General features: G+C 45.8%; 1 protein-coding gene across 1 annotated transcript in view; it reads right to left on the reverse strand.

Moving 5' to 3' along the window:
- The window catches only part of LOC139405404 (mediator of RNA polymerase II transcription subunit 14-like), a 45,793-nt gene that overhangs the window by 13,121 nt on the left and 11,468 nt on the right, over positions 1-21,204 (reverse strand). Inside the window, exons 13-25 of the mRNA XM_071147726.1 lie at positions 17,680-17,839; positions 17,217-17,411; positions 15,509-15,643; positions 15,201-15,277; positions 14,777-14,937; positions 14,500-14,646; positions 14,237-14,328; positions 12,270-12,422; positions 10,315-10,584; positions 9,895-10,123; positions 5,978-6,157; positions 4,461-4,699; positions 2,790-2,969 (exon numbers count right to left, since the gene is read on the reverse strand). Coding sequence (XP_071003827.1) covers positions 2,790-2,969; positions 4,461-4,699; positions 5,978-6,157; positions 9,895-10,123; positions 10,315-10,584; positions 12,270-12,422; positions 14,237-14,328; positions 14,500-14,646; positions 14,777-14,937; positions 15,201-15,277; positions 15,509-15,643; positions 17,217-17,411; positions 17,680-17,839 — 2,218 coding nt within the window. The remainder of the gene's footprint in view (positions 1-2,789; positions 2,970-4,460; positions 4,700-5,977; positions 6,158-9,894; positions 10,124-10,314; positions 10,585-12,269; positions 12,423-14,236; positions 14,329-14,499; positions 14,647-14,776; positions 14,938-15,200; positions 15,278-15,508; positions 15,644-17,216; positions 17,412-17,679; positions 17,840-21,204) is intronic.

Genomic DNA, 21,204 nt, shown 5'->3' on the forward strand with positions numbered 1-21,204 from the left:
GAACAAAAAATAGATTTGAGACTGCTCGACTAAAGAAATCTCACGTCAACCAAAATTCTATCGACCAATCAATCGACCAGTTGACTAAATGGGGTCAGCACTAGTGGACATTTTTAAGGCTTTCCTCTGACCCCTTCTGGTATAAAGATCCTGGATGGCAGGGAGCTTGGTCTCAGTGATGTACTGGGCCATATGCACTACCCTCTGTAGCGCCTTCCGGTCGGATGCCAAGCAGTTGCCACACCAAGCGGTCATGCAGCCAGTCAAGATGCTTTCAGTGGTGCAGTTGTAGAGGCCCATGCCAAATCTTTTCAGCCTCCTGAGGGGGAAGAGGTGTAGTCGTGCCCTCTTCACAACTTGATGAACAATGATAGGTCTTTAGTGATGTGGACACTAAAGAACTTGAAGTGCTCGACCTGCTCCACTACAGCCCCGTCGATGTAAATGGAGGCGTGTTCGCCCCTCCGTTTCCTGCAGTCCACGATCAACTCTTTTGTCTTGCTGACGTTGAGGGAGAGGTTCTTGTCCAGGTACCACACTGCCAGGTCTCTGATCTCCCTGTAGGTCGTCTCATCGTCATTGGTGATCAGGCCTACCACCGTAGTGTTGTCGGCAAACTTAATGATGGTGTTAGAGTCGTGCACGCCCACGCATTCGTGGGTGAACATGGAGTATAGTCATTTTAGACAGGTTACCTTGGCGTTCCAGGGTACAGGGACTATGGTGGTTTACTTGAAACGTGTAGGTATAACTGACTGGGTCAGGGAGAGGTTTACCTGCTTAAAGGTCTTACTCACGTCGCCTATGGAGCGCGTAATCACAGTTGTCTGGAACAGCTGGTGCTAATCGCATGGTTCAGTTTTGCTTGCCTCGAAGCGAGCATAGAAGGCATTTCATTCGTCTGGTAGGTTCACTTCACTGGGCAGCTTGTGGCTGGGTTTCTCTTTGTAATCCGTGATAGTTTGCAAGCCCTGCCACATCCTACAAGTGTCAGAGCTGCTGTTGTAGGATTTGATCTTAGTCTGTATTGACGCTTTTCCTGTTTCATGGTTCGTCAGAGGGCATAGCGGGATTTCTTATAAGGGTCCGGATTAGTGTCCCGCTCCTTGAAAGCGGCAGCTCTAGCCTTTAGTTAGGTGTGGATGTTGCCTGTAATCCATGGCTTCTGGTTGGGATATGTACATACGGTTACTGTAGGGACGACGTTATCGATGCACTTATTAATGAAGCCGGTGACTGATGTGGTAAACTCCTCAAAGACATTGGATGAGTCCCGGAACATATTCCAGTTATTGCTAACGAAACAAGTCCTGTAGTTTAGCATCCGCTTCATGGGACCACTTCCGTATTGAGCATGTCACTGGTACGTCCTGTTTGAGTTTTTGCTTGTAAACAGGAATCAGGAGGATAGAGTTATGGTCAGATTTTCCAAATGGAGGGTGAGGGAGAGCTTTGTATGCATCTCTGTGTGTGGAGTAAAGGTGATTTAGGGTTTATTTGCCTCTTGTTGCACAGGTGACATGCTAGTAAAAATTCCCTAAGACAGATTTCAGTTTTCCTGCATTAAAATCACCGGCCGCTAGAAGGGCCGCCTCAAGATGAGTATTTTCTTGTTTGCTTATGGCCCTATACAGATCGTTGGGTGTGGTCTTAGTGCCCGCATCGGTTTGTGGTGGTAAATAGACCGTTACAAAAAAAATATAGACGAAAACTTGGTCAATAGTATGGTCTACAACTTATCGAGACTTCCTTAATATTAGAGATCGCCAACCAGCTGTTAACAAAAGAGACACACACCTCCCCCCTTGAGCTTACTGCCGTTTTGTCCTGCCGATACATAGAAAAAACAGCTCAATGTGAATTATCATGTCCTCGTTCAGCCAAGTTTCAGGGAAACATAGGATATTTCAGGTCCCGTTGATAGGATAGTCTTGAATGGCGCTTGTCCAGTTCGTTCTCCAGTGATTGTACCTTCGCCAATAGAACAGAGGGGGTTTATTTACTCTCCGCCGTAGTTTCATCAGGGTGCCCAGCACGTCGGCCTCTATATCGCCGTCTCTTTCTCTTCAGAGTGTCGGGGATAAGGGCCTTGTCCGGGGTTAGCAGTATGTTGTGTTCCGCCGACTCGTTGAAGTAGAAATCTTAATGCAAATGGAGCTTAGTTATCGCTGTTCTGATGTCCAGAAGCTCTTTTCAGTCATAGACAATGATGTCCGAAACATTATGCGCCAAAAAAGTTAAGATAAGCAACAAAAAAAAGCAGCGTTTACTGTGAATGTGATCTCCACAAACGCGGGAACATTGCCTTTAAAAGCTGCATTGTCGACAACCCACACAGAAACAGATTGAATCCCGGCATAACTGTGTCTTAAAGAGGCAGAAAATGCTCCTATCTGATGTAGATATTTTTCATAGCATCAGTGAGAGGAGTCTACTACTTCAGATTCACTGCCATGGGTCATCTTACTCATATATATACCTAAACCATAATGACCAGAGAATTATAAACAATGAGGAATACATTCACCACCACGGCATTATGTCTAATGTATTGACTTTGGAACTGGAGGACGGAGATGTGGTCTACATGCGTCTCCCCTCAGGCAGGATGCTCTACGATACTTCTAGTGACCACGACACCTTCAGTGGCTTTCTGCTCTTCCCAATGTGAAGAGAACACCACCAATACTGTAAAGAACTCAGCGTAATGAGCTCAATGCTGTCAACAGGCCCAAACATTTCAAACCAATAAATGTGCGAGCCTCCTTAAGAAACTACACTAGTCTTACCCGAGTCTCAAAGAACTTCTCCAGGACCTGTAGCTCCTCCTGTGACCAGGGACCGGTGTTCTCGGGGGTTACTTTGAGCTGCAGGGTCTGGTAGGTCTTTGGGTTGAGTGCCACGCGACACTTCAACACCTCCGTCTTGAACATGATCACACCCGGCTCGTTGGAGTTCACAATAGACAGCTGGAGAGAGGGAGGAGGGGAGGAGAGAGAGAAGGATTGTTATAATAGAAGAAAAATGACAACAAAAAAAAAGTAAAAATAGAAAGATTGTAGAGCTAAAGTGGAACAAAGTACCATCATCTACATGGCATTTTCAAAAGATCACATTTTAATTGGGGAAGGAAACTAGCCTCTATCTACTAATGCTTGGGCTGAAGGTTCAAGAGATTGAAGGCTGGGGAAAAGCAGTGGGGTTAAGGAACAGCCCAGCAGAGAGCTTCTACCAAGGAGTTAGACAGAGATGAAGTAATTAGAATAGGGCTGGGCGCTACGGCCTAAAAATCATATCTCAATGTTTTTAAACGATATATCTCAATTTAAAAAAAAAATGTTCTCTAAATAAGCATTATTGTACAATTAAATGTTAAAATACACTGCATTTCAAACAGTCAGCAATAATCTAATTAATTCAGGGCGTGTGAAGTTATACCTAATCTAAATATAAGCCTTCCACAACCATAAAACACACTAATAATGTAATTATTATCAAAATAATTTAACCTGATATTTTTTGCCACATGCGACTAACTGAGCATTAATTTTTTCAGAAACAATGTTCATTTATACTCTCGTTTTAGTAGTGTCTACTCTGCGCACATTTTGAGTAGTTGAGACATAAAAAGGGTATTGCTAGACAAGGTTAACTTCCCCTTACTACAGTAAAATAATGTCTCAATGTGTTTTGGTGTCAATATCACCGATTCTGTAGGACCAAACCTCAAATGCAAAAAGCGAGTTGAAACCGTCGTCAGAACTCTGTTGGTGTGAGAGGCAGGGGGAGGGGCTTGGTGTGTGTGTGTGTAGAACATAGAAAAAGAGGCGAACTGAAATTTGCCCAAAAACAAGCCTATGCGTTTCTATGGGTTTATTTTGGACCGAAGCTTGTCGACCTGCCTTCACGCCTTTGGGACAACAACTCCCAGTGTTAGGGCGGAGACGTGCATCTTGTCATTTATACAGATCTCTGGTGTTAATGGGAAGGTGCAGACAGCACAGAGGAGCGAAGGAGACGAGACCAAAAATACAACATGAATACAAAACACTCATAACAACGAAAAATAACAAAACTTTGATTCTTGCGATTCAGGCATTTGGAATACTGCGCAAAAACATATATTCAAGTGAATTTGATATATCGCCCATCCCTAGAGCTGGCTAAATCAGGCTTCATTTGACAGTGACATGAAGAAATGGGATGAGAGAGAGATAGCTGAGGAGAGATGGGGTAGGAACATATGTTTGAGGACAGTGGTAACACTCACGTTAGCCTCCAGCTGGATGAGATAGAGAGAGATGGAAGGATTAAATGGAGAGAGGGAAAGAAGATGTGAGAAGAACAGAAATACTTGTTTTTTTAAGCCAGAGGTTGAGTGGGTGAGTGAGAAAGGGAAAGACGAGAGAAAGACAGATGGACTAAACTCAGAGATGAGTGGACCACAGATCACCACTCACGTTGGGCTCCAGCTGGATGATCCTCTGCAGGTGGCGTCTCATGATAACCGAGCCCAGGAAGCGCTCCAGCGGAGAGCAGAGGTAACTTCCTGCCAGGCCCGGAACCAGGCAGGGGGTGGGCGAGGGCAGCAGCAGCACGTGCAAGGCATTGTGGGTGAGGATGGTGGGGATGGAGGCAGCCCAGGAGCGCTGAGGTAGCTTACGGGGCGGGGGCATACTGCTGGGCATGGACCCGGAACCTGGAGAGGGAGACACATAAACAAGCCATTTTTTGAGACGTCTCTTTAAATTTTTTATACACATTCATGAAGATGTCTTAACATCTTCAACCTTTGGAAAACAGATCTGATTTCAGTGGATTGTCATTCAGGGAGCAGGGTTTCCGTTAGCCGGTAATAGCCAGCTTTTGCCCAGATTTTTGTTGCTGTTGAAAAGCTGATAAATGAAATTGGCGCCGGCCGGAGTTGGAAGTTGGATAACCGCTAAAAACTATTTTTCCAAGTCGGATAGTTTTTTCCCCCCAGTTCCCAGTTGACTTGAACGCACTGAAGTCAAACATTTCCGTGTTGTTCATCAGCGTGTCAAACTCTACTTTGCAATGAACTGAAGGCAGTAGGCTGTGCCTACTTAATTGTTTAAAACCTGAACATTTTAAAACATATGAGGCATGTCTTATCTTGCTTCAGAGTAGCCTTAGAAATGTAGAACGAGAGGAGATCTAACACATATTTGAATCTCTGTCACCGTTTGTGTGACAGGCTCCCTTTTTACACTGTGGTTTCCTGCCAGTTGCATTATGGAACAAACATTCACTTGTTGCCTACTGCCTTGTGCGCATTGCTGCGCTAATGTGAACAAATTACAGTTTTTTGGACCTGACGAAGATGCGTTTTCGGATCAAAACGTTGTCAATAAAGAGGCAAACTGGGAATTTAACAGTGTGAGGGCCTTCTTGTTCTTTACTAAGAAATAATAGGTTTATCAACATTTTAAGCTAAACGTTCGGATCTTTTGCATCACTCATGTAGACTAGGCTTACTGGTTATATGAATTTGTGATCTATCTTCCCACAACTGTCCCAGAGTCTGTTTGGAATAAGTTCTCTCTTCCTCGACAAGCTGACCAATAAAATAGCTAGCCTAAAATGTTCTACTATAGTGGATTGACAAAGGTTAGTGATTTTGCTGTTCGTTACTCGTCTTGTTGGTTGAGCAAAGGTAAATGTGGACACTTATTCTAACATGTTCAAAATTCAGTAAGAAGGGCCGCTTATCATTGCATCCTCAACTTGCATATTCTCTTCATATGAATTACCATATTGTAAATGTGCTGTCATTCTGAGAACTGTGGGTGGAAGCCCTAATCAGGTTACGCACCCAATGCATATTGGTCCGCTAAATTTCCCAAATGTCCAGTAAATTAAATTGTTGTAGGTCAAATGTCCGGCGCCAATCCAGTCATGAGAGTCATGTATGGGGATGTAGAGAGTTTCTACGGTGTGTGTGTGTGGTACTCACTGGAGCCGGCGCGCGGGGAGTGTGAGGCGTCGGGGATGGGAGAGTGGAGTGAGGGGTTTCCAGGGGACATGCCGTGGATGCGAGCCCCAGGAGAGGGCCCTGAGACTTGCGGAGAGCCTGGCCACTGGCCCCTCTGGTTGGGAGATACCATAGCATAGGGGGAGCTGGGGTCCAGAGCACCTGGGAAATATACAGACAGATATTCTAAACCGTTGTCTTTTTTCACTCGCATCATCGTCGACATCAATACAGTACCCACTGATATTATCAGTCATCATCATCATCCTCAACATAATCACAGCAATAATAATCAATAATTGTCATGAACCTATTTGTTTACTCAGACAAACAGTCAGACATGAACCATGACATTCTCAAACACTTCCATTTACTCCCCAATGAACACTCTCCACTGTTAAACCACCACTGTGTGCCCACTGCCCAGTCAAGGGTGGCTTCAACTTCTCAACCACCTGAGAACGGACTAAACAGGTGTCAGAACTATCCAAGGGACCGGTGAGCAACAGCACAGGGACCAGTGCAAGTCCATGGGCTAGAAGGTTGGAAACACTGATCAATGTGCCCAGAAAGTCAGCCACCCAGCCTGCCAGACAGCAAGCTAGCCTGCCAGCCCATATACAGCCCTGCTCGCCTACAGACCATGTGTCACTCAACCTGCACCATGGACCACCTATGGTTGTACTCCTCTACCCCAGCCCAGTCCCCTCCTCTACACTAACCCAGTCCCCTCTACACCAACCCAGTCCACACATCTACCCCAACCAAACCCCCTCCTCTACACCAACCCAGTCCCCACCGCTACCCCAACCCCCTCCTCTACACCAACACAGTCCCCACCGCTACCCCAACCCCCTCCTCTACCCCAGGCCAGCCCCCTCCTCTACCCCAGTCCCCTAATCTACCCAACCCCATCTACCCCAGTCCCCTCCTCTACCCCAACCCAGCCCCCTCTACCCCAGCCCCGCCCCCTCTACCCCAGCCCCCTCCTCTACCTCAACCCAGTCCCCTCCTCTACCTCAACCCAGTCCCCTCCTCTACCTCAACCCACTCCCCTCCTCTACCCCAACCCAGTCCCCTCCTCTACCCCAACCCAGTCCCCTCCTCTACCCCAACCCAGTCCCCTCCTCTACCCCAACCCAGTCCCCTCCTCTACCCCAACCCAGTCCCCTCCTCTACCCCAACCCAGTCCCCTCCTCTACCTCAACCCAGTTCCCTCCTCTACCCCAGCCCAGTCCCCTCCTCTACCCCAGCCCAGTCCCCTCCTCTACCCCAGCCCAGTCCCCTCCTCTACCCCAGCCCAGTCCCCTCCTCTACCCCAGCCCAGTCCACTCATCTAGCCCAGCCCAGTCCCCTCCTCTAACCCAGCCCAGTCCCCTCCTCTACCCCAGCCCAGTCCCCTCCTCTACCCCAGCCCAGTCCCCTCCTCTACCCCAGCCCAGTCCCCTCCTCTACCCCAGCCCAGTCCCCTCCTCTACCCCAGCCCAGTCCCCTCCTCTACCCCAGCCCAGTCCCCTCCTCTACCCCAGCCCAGTCCCCTCCTCTACCCCAGCCCAGTCCCCTCCTCTACCCCAGCCCAGTCCCCTCCTCTAACGCAGCCCAGTCCCCTCCTCTAACGCAGCCCAGTCCCCTCCTCTAACGCAGCCCAGTCCCCTCCTCTAACGCAGCCCAGTCCCCTCCTCTAACGCAGCCCAGTCCCCTCCTCTACCCCAGCCCAGTCCCCTCCTCTAACGCAGCCCAGTCCCCTCTACACATTCCTAATATTGCCCTCAGAACAGCCTCAATTCTTCGAGACATGGCTCTACAAGGTGTCGAAAGCGTTTCACAAGGATGCTGGCCCATGACTCCAATGCTTCCCTATGGCTGGATGTCAGAGGGGGAGCTCAACGCTCCGCTAGTAGAGCCCAACAAATGGGTAGTCCCTGTGCGCACACACACACACAAACTGACGAAAAAGGCTTGTCAGACACACTCACATACACTGCTCAAAAAAATAAAGGGAACACTTAAACAACACAATGTAACTCCAAGTCAATCACACTTCTGTGAAATCAAACTTCCACTTAGGAAGCAACACTGATTGACAATAAATTTCACATGCTGTTGTGCAAATGGTATAGACAACAGGTGGAAATTATAGGCAATTAACAAGACACCCCCAATAAGGGAGTGGTTCTGCAGGTGATAACCACAAACCACTTCCCAGTTTGAATGCTTCCTGGCTGATGTTTTGGTCACTTTTGAATGCTGGCGGTGCTTTCACTCTAGTGGTAGCATGAGACGGAGTCTACAACCCACACAAGTGGCTCAGGGAGTGCAGCACATCCAGGATGGCACATCAATGCGAGCTGTGGCAAGAAGGTTTGCTGTGTCTGTCAACGTAGTGTCCAGAGCATGGAGGCGCTACCAGGAGACAGGCCAGTACATCAGGAGACGTGGAGGAGGCCGTAGGAGGGCAACAACCCAGCAGCAGGACCGCTACCTCCGCCACCTCCGCCTTTGTGCAAGGAGGAGCAGGAGTAGCACTGCCAGAGCCCTGCAAAATGACCTCCAGCAGGCCACAAATGTGCATGTGTCTGCTCAAACGGTCAGAAACAGACTCCATGAGGGTGGTATGAGGGCCCGACGTCCAAAGGCGGGGGTTGTGCTTACAGCCCAACACCGTGCAGGATGTTTGGCATTTGCCAGAGAACACCAAGATTGGCAAATTCGCCACTGGCGCCCTGTGCTCTTCACAGATGAAAGCAGGTTCACACTGAGCACGTGACAGACGTGACAGTCTGGAGACGCCGTGGAGAACGTTCTGCTGCCTGCAATATCCTCCAGCATGACCGGTTTGGCGGTGGGTCAGTCATGGTGTGGGGTGGCATTTCTTTGGGGGGGCCGCACAGCCCTCCATGTGCTCGCCAGAGGTAGCCTGACTGCAATTAGGTACCGAGATGAGATCCTCAGACCCCTTGTGAGACCATATGCTGGTGCGGTTGACCCTGGGTTCCTCCTAATGCAAGACAATGCTAGACCTCATGTGGCTGGAGTGTGTCAGCAGTTCCTGCAAGAGGAAGGCATTGATGCTATGGACTGGCCCGCCCGTTCCCCAGACCTGAATCCAATTGAGCACATCTGGGACATCATGTCTCGCTCCATCCACCAACGCCACGTTGCACCACAGACTGTCCAGGAGTTGGCGGATGCTTTAGTCCAGGTCTGGGAGGAGATCCCTCAGGAGACCATCCGCCACCTCATCAGGAGCATGCCCAGGCGTTGTAGGGAGGTCATACAGGCACGTGGAGGCCCCACACACTGAGCCTCATTTTGACTTGTTTTAAGGACATTACATCACAGTTGGATTAACCATGTTGTGTGGTTTTTCACTTTAATTTTTAGTGTGACTCCAAATCCAGACCTCCATGGGTTGATAAATTTGATTTCCATTGATCATTTTTGTGTGATTTTGTTGTCAGCACATTCAACTATGTAAAGAAAAAAGTATTTAATAAGAATATTTCATTCATTCAGATCTAGGATGTGTTATTTTAGTGTTCCCTTTATTTTTTTGAGCAGTGTATATCCATTCATACACACACTGACCTATACACAGACAAGCAAACACACACACCTATAAACAGGAGAACACACAAGCTAAGTTGGACAGCAGATGCAGGCTCTAGTGCTGAGATGGGTGAGCAGGACTGGATAATGCTTCCTCCCTTCTGGGCTCAACTCTCTCACACAGTTTGCTATTCAGCATGTGCATAACCGCAGTGGAAGGACGAACACACACACGGAGTGATATCACTTAGCAGGGACCCGTGAGCATTTGGTCTATTCTGTCGAGGGATGCCAAGCACACATGGCACAAACAGGGGACACGCCAGCACAACCCCACCATTCCCTCTCACCTGGGGACTGTGTGGGCACGTTGGGATGGTAAGGGGTGGGAGGGGAGGTTAAGGGAGGGTACACTCCACCAGGACCCGCTCTCATTGGCTGTTGTTGCTGCTGGGCCTGTAATTGGCTCATAAAGGTGTCCATCATGTCGCCTCCCACCGGCGAGGGCGGGTTGTCGTCTTCATTGACGGAGCGTCGCCGAGCGTCCTGGTTACTGTCAACAAACATGTTGAGGAACGTCTGGTAGAGAGAGAGAGAGAGAGAGAGAGAGGAGGGGGAACATAAAGAAAGAAAGACAGACAGAGACACAGAGAGAGATAAAGTTATAATTGAACTCAACATCAGATATTTTCATACAACTGAATCTTGACACTTTCAAATTCCTTAAACAAATTATCCCCACCCTCCAAGCCCTCCCCTCTCTCCCGTACCTTGAGCCCTGGGGCAGGGTAGAAGCCCTCCACGATCTTGGTGTTGTCGAAGAGGCTGTAGGCCCCGTCTCGTATGGCCACCACCCCGCGGCTGCGGCAGTAGATGTCGATGCAGTACATGTTGCGGAAGGCCAGTCGGATGTGTGTGGCTGACTGGGGAAGGATGGAGAAACACTGATAGGCCGTGTTAGTGCGCTGGGTCAGCCCCAGCATGGGCACCGTGGGCAGCTTGTTGATGGCATTCAGAGGGGCCTGGGTATCTGACAGCACCTGGTGAGGGAGGGAGGGAAAATAGAAGTTAGATAATTCATAGAAAACAAATGTAATGGAATTCAGGCACCTTTGGTAGACGGCCCGCCCCTGTATAGTTTCTATTCCGCAACAAAGCCTCCTTCACTCACGCCGCCAAACTTACCCTAGTAAAACTGACTATCCTACCGATCCTCGACTTCGGCGATGTCATCTACAAAATTGCTTCCAACACTCTACTCAGCAAACTGGATGCAGTTTATCACAGTGCCATCCGTTTTGTCACTAAAGCACCTTATACCACCCACCACTGCGACTTGTATGCTCTAGTCGGCTGGCCCTCGCTACATATTCGTCGCCAGACCCACTGGCTCCAGGTCATCTACAAGTCCATGCTAGGTAAAGCTCCGCCTTATCTCAGTTCACTGGTTACGATGGCAACACCCATCCGTAGCACGCGCTCCAGCAGGTGTATCTCACTGATCATCCCTAAAGCCAACACCTCATTTGGCCGCCTTTCGTTCCAGTTCTCTGCTGCCTGTGACTGGAACGAATTGCAAAAATCGCTGAAGTTGGAGACTTATCTCCCTCACCAACTTCAAACATCTGCTATCTGAGCAGCTAACCGATCGCTGCAGCTGTACATAGTCTATTGGTAAATAGCCCACCCATTTTCACCTACCTCATCCCCATACTGTTTTTATTTATTTATTTTTCTGCTCTTTTGCACACCAATATCTCTACCTGTACATAACCATCTGATCATTTATCACTCCAGTGTTAATCTGCATAATTGTAATTATTTGCCTACCTTCTCATGCCTTTTGCACACAATGTATATATAGACTCCCCTTTTTTCTACTGTGTTATTGACTTGTTAATTGTTTACTCCATGTGTAACTCTGTGTTGTCTGTTCACACTGCTATGCCTTATCTTGGCCAGGTCGCAGTTGCAAATGAGAACTTGTTCTCAACTAGCCTACCTGGTTAAATTAAGGTGTTCTCAACTAGCCTACCTGGTTAAATAAAGGTGTTCTCAACTAGCCTACCTGGTTAAATAAAGGTGAAATAAAAAAAAATAAATAAAAAGGTTGAGCGTGTGGCCGGTCCTGCCCCTGTATAGTTAGGTTGAGCGTGTGGCCGGTCCTGCCCCTGTATAGTTAGGTTGAGCGTGTGGCCGGTCCTGCCCCTGTATATAAGCGTGTGGCCGGTCCTGCCCCTGTATAGTTAGGTTGAGCGTGTGGCTGGTCCTGCCCCTGTATAGTTAGGTTGAGCGTGTGGCCGGTCCTGCCCCTGTATAGTTAGGTTGAGCGTGTGGCCGGTCCTGCCCCTGTATAGTTAGGTTGAGCGTGTGGCCGGTCCTGCCCCTGTATAGTTAGGTTGAGCGTGTGGCTGGTCCTGCCCCTGTATAGTTAGGTTGAGCGTGTGGCCGGTCCTGCCCCTGTTTAGTTAGGTTGAGCGTGTGGCTGGTCCTGCCCCTGTATAGTTAGGTTGAGCGTGTGGCGTGTGGCTGGTCCTGCCCCTGTATAGTTAGGTTGAGCGTGTGGCCGGTCCTGCCCCTGTATAGTTAGGTTGAGCGTGTGGCCGGTCCTGCCCCTGTATAGTTAGGTTGAGCGTGTGGCCGGTCCTGCCCCTGTATAGTTAGGTTGAGCGTGTGGCCGGTCCTGCCCCTGTATAGTTAGGTTGAGCGTGTGGACGTGCAGTACCTGTAGAAGCGGGACCACAGTAGGGGTCTTGTTGAACATCTCCTGTAGTTGATGCAGTATAATGTTGTGACAGTTACTACAGCCTGAGTTAGGGCCTACTGTTCCTAGAGAGAGATGGAACCTCTGGCTGCTACTGTTCCACTGGATGGTCACCTAGAGGAGAGAGGAGGGGACGAGAGAGGAGAGATGAGGCGAGAGAGTAGGGAGAGAAGGAATGAGAGAGCGCAAGCGTCTCATTAGAGGTCGGCATGTCCGATTAACTAGGGCCAATTTCAAGTTTTCATAACCATCGGTTATAAAAAGCTGGTGGTTCCTTTTTAACATGAGTCTTCAATATTCCCAGTTAAGAAGTTTTAGGTTGTTGTTGTTATTATAGGACTATTTCTCTCTATACCATTTTTGTATTTCATATACCTTTGACTATTCTTATAATAAACACACAGAAATATGAGGCTTTTTTAATTAATATAGTCAAATCTGGAAACTCTCATTTCGAAAACAAAACATTTATTCTTTCAGTGAAATGCGGAACCGTTCCGTATTTTATCGAACGGGTGGCATCCCTAAGTCAAAATATTGCTGTTACATTGCACAACCTTCAATGTTATGTCACTTCTCTTGCGTTCAGTGAAATCAGAGCCAGGGTAGATGCAGCAGTTTAGGCTCGTTGCGAACTGTTGAAAGGCCTTTTATTCCTAACAAAGACCGTAATTAATTTGCCAGAATTTTACATAATTATGACATAACATTGAAGGTTGTACAATGTAACAGCAATATTTAGACTTAGGGATGCCACCCGTTCGATAAAATACGGAACGGTTCCGCATTTCACTGAAAGAATAAATGTTTTGTTTTTGAAATGAGAGTTTCCAGATTTGACCATATTAATTAAAAAAGCCTCATATTTCTGTGTGTTTATTATATTAAATTTAAGTTTATGATTTGATACTTGATAGAGCAGTCTGACTGAGCGGTGGTAAGCAGCAGCAGCAGGCTCGTAAGCATTCATTCAAACAGCACTTTACTGCGTTTGCCAGCAGCTCTTAGCAATGCTTAAAGCACAGCGCTGTTTATGACTTCAAGCCTATCAACCCCCGAGATTAGGCTGGCAATACTAAAGTGCCTATAAGAACAGTTGATAGGCTTGAAGTCATAAACAGCGCTGTGCTTTAAGCTGCCCAACCAAGTTTAAGCTCACTAATCAAAAAACAGAGCAATAGAAAAACATGACAGATGTGGGTCTCTACTGGTTAAAAAGGGAAGAACTGTAGCGTTCTAGTGATGTTAACTGTATGTCTTCACTCCTATTATAAAAGAGAATAACAGCTGTTGAAACAGTTGAAGTTGGAGTAAACAGTTCAATTGATAAGTTGCATCTGTTTCAGTAGCGGGAGTCAAATCACATTTTATTTGTCACATGCGCCGAATACAACAGGTTACAGTGAAATGCTTACTTACAAGACCTTAACCAACAAAAAAGTTAAGAAAAAAAAGTATTTTATTTTTATAACAAATAATTAAAGAGCAGCAGGAAATGTGCAGCTCAAATGGCTCTTGCAGTCCTTCGTATAGCAAATGACCTCGCTGCTCAAGTAGGCTATTGATACCGGCTGCACATCAACTACAATCATTTCTGTAATCAGCTTCCTCCCCCAACTGTTAACGACAATGATGTGCCGAGTGATTTATATTCGTGGTAAATAATTTGAAAGATGCATAACCCCTCTTACTAACGTTACAGCCTATTTGATAAATTAAAATGTTTCCCTTTATGATGATGGGAACCTGTTAGTGGTAATTTTGTGAGAAAACATTTGTTTTTTGTTTTCAGATTTTTTTCTATACGTTAACAATTCAATTTAGTTTAAAACGTTCAAACCCCTACGAGGCACCATACACTCGCTAGTTGGGAAGGAACCTAGCAAAGGGCTAGAGTTCAGACAGGACATTGGTGTAATGTTACTCACTGAGCTGCCCTTGGTGCTGCCGTAACACAGAACCAGTTTGCGGTAGTTATACAGTCGGATCTCACTAAACAGACTCAGGTAGGACGGCATCTCTAAGAGAGGAGACAATACATAAGCACACAGTCAATACAAATGGTCATCAATACAAATGGTCATCAATACAAATGGTCATGCGTTACTTATCTTTTAGCTGTATGAGTAGAAAATTCATTCCCCGCTCTCGTACCACAAATGTTTGCACGCATGCATGCACACACACACACCTGCTAGTGATCGTGAGAACACCAGGACACACTGATAGAGCTGGTTGATGGAGATCCAGTCGTTGAGGAACATCTCCACCACCTTCCTCCCTCCCACAGGCTCAGACAGAGGGTTCTCATAGGTCAGATACACATGGCGTGTAGAGGCTGGACACACACACACAGAACAGGGAGAGATAAGGGAACAGTTTGGGTAGAGTGTGTGTGTGTGTGTGTGTGTGTACACATGTACGTTTGTGTGTTTTTTGTGTGTCCATATGCGTGCGTTTCTGTGTACCTTGCTCTTTGCTGTGTGTGCTGTTGAGTGGGCAGTTGGTCAGAATTAGTTCTGCCACCCATGTGCGGTTGTTCCGGCCCTGCAGACGGAAGGTGCAATCCAGTAGAGAGCGCTCCAAAGCCAGACTCGTCTCCTCCCCTACGCCCTTACTGGAAGGGATCCTAGGGAGGGGGACAGGACCACATGGGGTCAGGTACATAGTGCATACTTTACTGAAATAAAGGGTACAAAACCATCATCTTTATCTATCAGCTATCATCTTTGTTTTGGGTGCATGTTATTGCGATGCGAGAAAGTTTCAGTTTAAATCAGTAGAACCAAAATCATATTAGCATTATCTCTAAAATTCCCATTGACTTCCATATTATTAGGCAGGGCCACTGACATCTGGATTTGCAAGGTATCCTGGGATGTGGAGTCTTACTTGAGGATGCGGATGGCGTGGCTGCAGCCGTCTCCTTCCACCTGCACACCCTGGTGGGGAATCTCCATCTGAGATAACTAGAGAGAGAGAGAGGAGAGAGACACATGTTGAGACAAGAGGAGGAATGGAGGGAAGAGAGGGAGAGATGAGAAGAGGATGAGAGAGATGTGAGAAAGAGAGCAGGAGGGATGGATGAGGAGAGGGATGATGAAGAAAGACATCGATGGTGGAAAAGTAAAAACTGAGGTATAGAGTTGTAAGATGTAGAGAAGAGAGAGAATAAAAGGGTATACTCCCTCCATCCATACCTCCACTCTGAGGCTTATGAAGGGCATGTTGGTGTCACACATGGCCACTAGGTGAGCCAGCTCCTTGTTGAAGGCAGACATCTCCCCCGAGCGCTTGGGCTTCTTGGGCTCCAGAGCTCCCTGGTCTCCTGATAACTGGAGGACAGAGAAGACTATGAAATAACACATATGGAATCATGTACAATAGTAACCTAAAAAGGGTTAAATAAATTAAAATATATTTTAGATTTGAGAATCTTCAAAGTAGCCACCCTTTGCCATGACAGCTTTGCACACTCTTGGCATTCTCTCAACCAGCTTCATGAGGAAGTCACCTGGAATCCATTTCAATTAACAGGTGTGCCTTGTTAAACGTTAATTTGTGGAATTTCTTTCATTTGAGCCAAATCAGTTGTGTTGTGACAAGGTAGTGGTGGTATGCAGAAGTAGCCCTATTTCATAAAAGACCAAGTCCATATTATGTTAAGAACAGCTCAAATAAGCAAAGAGAAATGACTGTCCATCATTACTGTAAAGACATGAAGGTCAGTCAAGTCGGAACAATTCTAGAACTTTGAAAGTTTCTTCAAGTGCAGTCACAAACACCATCAAGTGCTATGATGAAACTGGCTCTCATGAGGACCGCCACAGAAAAGGAAGACCCAGACTTACCTCTGCTGCAGAGGATAAGTTTATTAGAGTTACCAGCCTCAGAAATTGTCAATTCAGATTGCACCTCAGATTGCAGCCCAAATAAATGCTTCACAGAGTTCAAGTAACAGACATCGCAACATCAACTGTTCAGAGGAGCCTGCGTAAATCAGGCCTTTGATGGTCAAATTGCTGCAACAAAAAAAACACTACTAAAGGACACCAATAAGAAGAAGAGACTTGCTTGGGCCAATAAACACAAGCAATGGACACTAGACTGGTGGAAAGCTGTCCTTTGGTCTGATGAGTACAAATTTGAGATTTGTGGTTCCAACCTCCATGTCTTTGTGAGACGCAGAGTAGGTGAACGTATGATCTCCACATGTGTGGTTCCCACCGTGAAGCATGGAGGAAGAGGTATGATGGTGTGGGGGTGCTTTGCTGGTGACACTGTCCGTGATTTATTTAGAATTCAAGGCACACTTAACCAGCATGGCTACCACAGTATTCTGCAGCGATACGCCATCCCATCTGGTTTGCGCTTAGTGGGACTATCATTTGTTTTTCAACAGGACAATGACCCAACACACCTCCAGGCTGTGTAAGGTTTAATTAACCAAGGAAGAGAGTGATGAGTGATGAGTGCTGCACCAGATGACCTGGCCTCCACGATCACCTGACCTCAACCCAATTGAGATGGTTTGGGATGAGTTCACTCTGTGGTCCAAGGAAAAGCAGCCAACAAGTGCTCAGCATGTGGGAACTCCATCAAGACTGTTGGAAAAGCATTCCAGGTGACTACCTCATGAAGCTGGTTGAGATAATGCCAAGAGTGTGCAAAGCTGTCATCAAGTCAAAGGGTGGCGACTTTGAAGAATCTAAAATATATTTTGATGAACACTTTTTGGTTACTACATGATTCCATGTGTGTTATTTCTTGAATGAGTAGGTGTGTCCAAACTTTTGACTGGTACTGTAAGGATTTTTCCTCGGTTTACTCCTTTTAGGACATGGTTTCAAATTAGCTCTATCTTAAATCATTGCCACCAATACAATCAGTTCTGCAATCCATTCCTACTTTTCTCTTAGCTCCCGGGCGGGCCCCTTGGCCAGCGGAATTGTCCAGGACGAGCTGTTCCAGGTTCGGCTTGAACTGCTGCAGGAGCTGGGCGCATGGAGGTCCCTCCTCACCTTCCAACTGAGACACAGACAGGAAGGAGTACTTGTAATGTAGCTCTGTGGGACAGCCAGGCATATCCAGCATCTCTACCACCTAGGGAGGGAGAGAAAGATGGACGGGTGAAAAAGCAGGGAGAGGGGAAGGAGACACAAATAAAATAGTGGGAAAGTTGTGCATGATTAATGTACTAATACATACACACATATATATATATATATATATATATATATATATATATATATATATATATATATATATATATATATATATATATATATATATATTGTACATTTTCTTGTGTTTGCTACAAATACATAGTTTTTTGATGACCAGTAATAGGCATAAGGCGTGAGGGGCTTACAATGTAATACTGTGGTAGGCGGGTAAGCCGGATGAAGAGCCTGTGTTTTGATAGGCTGCTGGCAGGGTGGGAAGCAGAGTTGGAGAGGTGTAGTATGTCTGTGCAGATAGTGGGGAGGTGTTTCACAGACTGTCTACACCTCTGCTCTCCTAACCAAAACCTGGAGGGAGGGAGTAGAGTAGAGAGAGGGAGAAGGGAAAGTTAGGTATGGGGGAGAAGAGAGGGGTGGGGGAAACATTAGTAAACAGAAATGTGACATTGTCCAAACAGACCATTTACTGGACAGATTAAATTATCATAGAACTAGAATCCCAGAACATTTAATTAAATGCAATACCCGTTCTAGTAATTATATTTCTATGCATATCACACTATGACAGGGCAGTGCTTACAGGTGAATTCACATAGACATTCGTGTTATAGACCGGTCATTCTCATTGAAAGCAAATCTAAGAACGTCTAAATATGTGCTATGCGCCCTATTTCTATGCTTCCCGTTCTCAAGTTTCCTTTTTGCGACTTTTACTTTTGTACACCAGTTTCAAAATCAGCTGAAAACACAATATTTTTGGTTAAGGAAAATATATTTCACAGCGGCTTAGATGGTACTATGATTCTCTACACTATACTTGCTTGTTTTGTCACTTAAACTGAAATTAAGACGACACCATTCTGTATACTTCTGGCCCTTCTTTGGACACTGTGTTAACTAACCTCCAGACAAGCTTCAATGCCATACAGCTCTCCTTCAGTGGCCAACTGCTCTTAAATGCAAGTAAAACTAAATGTATGCTCTTCAACTGATCGCTGCCCACACCTGCCCGCCCGTCCAGTATCACTACTCAGGACGGTTCTGACTTATAAAATGTTGACAACTACATACCTAGGTATTTGGTTAGACTGTAAACTCTCCTTCCAGACTCACATTAAGCATCTCCAATCCAAAATTAAATCTAGAATAGGCTTCCTATTTCGCAACAAAGCATCCTTCACTCATGCATACTCTCGTAAAACTGACCATCCTACTGATCCTCGACTTCGGCAATGTCATTTTCAAAATAGCCTCCAACACTCTACTCAACAAATTGGATCCAGTCTATCACAGTGCCATCCGTTTCATCACCAAAGCCCCATATACTACCCACCATTGCGACCTGTACGCTCTCGTTGGCTAGCCCTCACTTCATTCTCGTCGCCAAACCCACTGGCTCCAGGTCATCTACAAGTCTTTGCTAGGTAAAGCCCCGCCTTATCTCAGCTCACTGGTCACCATAGCAGCACCCACCCGTAGCACACGCTCCAGCAGGTATATCTCACTGGTCACCCCCAAAGCCAATTCCTTCTTTGGCCGCCTTTCCTTCCAGTTCTCTGCTGCCAACGACTGGAACGAACGACTGGAACAAACAAAAATCCCTGAAGCTGGAGACTTATACCTCCCTTACTAGCTTTAAAATCACCAGCTGTTAGAGCAGCTCACAGATCACTGCACCTGTACATAGACCATCTGTAAATAGCCCATCCAACTACCTCATCCCCATACTGTATTTACCTTGCTCCTTTGCACCCCAGTATCTCTACTTGCACATTCATCTTCTGCACATCTATCACTCCAGTGTTTAATTGCTATATTGTAATTACTTCGCCACCATGTCCTTTTTATTGCCTTACCTCCCTTAAATCATTTGCACACACTGTATATATACATTTTCTACTGTATTATTGACTGTATGTTTGTTTATTTGTTTAACCTACCTGGTTAAATAAAGGAGAAATAAAAAAATTAAAGTGAACTATTGACATTTTTGCAAGCAGGAAATTGTGGAGTGATTTCTTCATAGTGCATCTTTAAGATGTTCTTAGCCTGCATAGAAGCACATTTACCTGGAAATACAGCAAAAGGAAAAGCTGAAGCCACATGATATACCAGCACGTCACTGGTGAAAAGTGGGAATGGATCTGTTCTAGAGGTCGACCGATTATGATTTTTCAACGCCGATACCGATTATTGGAGGACCAAAAAAGCCGATACCGATTAATCTGACTTTTTTTTTTATGTTTAAAAAAAAATAATATATATTTATTTGTAATAATGACAATTACAACAATACTGAATGAACAGTTATTTTAATTTAATATAATACACCAATAAAATCAATTTAGCCTCAAATAAATAATGAAACATGTTCAATTTGGTTTAAATAATGCAAAAACAAAGTGTTGGAGAAGAAAGTAAAAGTGCAATATGTGCCATGTAAGAAAGCTGACGTTTCAGTTCCTTGCTCAGAACATGAGAACATATGAAAGCTGGTGGTTCCATTTAACATGAGTCTTCAATATTCCCAGGTAAGATGTTTTAGGTTTGTAGTTATTATAGGAATTATAGGACTATTTCCCTCTATACCATTTGTATTTAATTAACCGTTGACTACTGGATGTTCTTATAGTCACTTTAGTATTGCCAGTGTAACAGTATAGCTTCCGTCCCTCTCCTCGCTCCTCCCTGGGCTCGAACCAGCAACACAACGACAACAACCACCACATCGAAGCAGCGTTACCCATGCAGAGCAAGGGAAACAACCACCCCAAGGCTCAGAGCGAGTAGCTCCGCTAACTAGCCAGCCATTTCACTTCGGTTACAACAGCCTCATCTCGGGAGTTGATAGGCTTGAAGTCATAAACAGATTGACGCACAACGAAGAGCTGCTGGCAAAACGCACGAAACTGCTGTTTGAATGAATGTTTACGCGCCTACTTCTGCCTACCACCGCTCAGTCAGATACTTAGATACTTGTATGCTCAGTCAGATTATATGCAACGCAGGACACGCTAGAAAATATCTAGTAATTTCATCAACCATGTGTAGTTAACTAGTGATTATGATTTATTGTTTTTTATAAGAAATGTAATGCTAGCTAGCAACTTACCTTGGCTTACTGCATTTGCGTAACAGGCAGTCTCCTTGTGGAGTGCAACGAGAGAGAGGCAGGTCGTTATTGCGTTGGACTAGTTAACTGTAAGGTTAACTTGCCAAGTTAAATAAAGATTAAATAAAAGGTGTAAAAAATAAAATAAATTGGGCAAATCGGCGCCCAAAAATACCGATTTCCGATTGTTATGAAAACGGCCCTAATTAATCGGCCATTCCGATTAATCGTTCGACCTCTAATCTGTTCACAGTCAAGAACCTTCTTTTTCTGATTAAAAGTGGACTACTATTCAGATTTTTGGGAGGTGGAGAAAGTGATTGACACAACAGCGGCTTGCATCATTGACTGTTGTAAGCAGCAGTTTAGCAGATATGGCATACCTGACAGTGGTGTAGTTACGACTAAAGGTGCCCCAGTTCACGAGTCAAGACTTTGCTTTTTTTTGCAAAAGCCTGGGAGTGTGAACTCCACACCCTATCAGTCAGAATAATGTTAAGGTGGAGTCAGTGAAAATAGCAAAGACCCTTATCACAAAGGCTATGCAGGAAGGCACAGATGTGTGGCAAGCCATTTTGGCGTGGAGAAATACTGCCACAGA

Source organism: Oncorhynchus clarkii, chromosome 3 (genome assembly GCF_045791955.1).
Source record: "Oncorhynchus clarkii lewisi isolate Uvic-CL-2024 chromosome 3, UVic_Ocla_1.0, whole genome shotgun sequence".
Classification (NCBI taxonomy): Eukaryota; Metazoa; Chordata; class Actinopteri; order Salmoniformes; family Salmonidae; genus Oncorhynchus; species Oncorhynchus clarkii.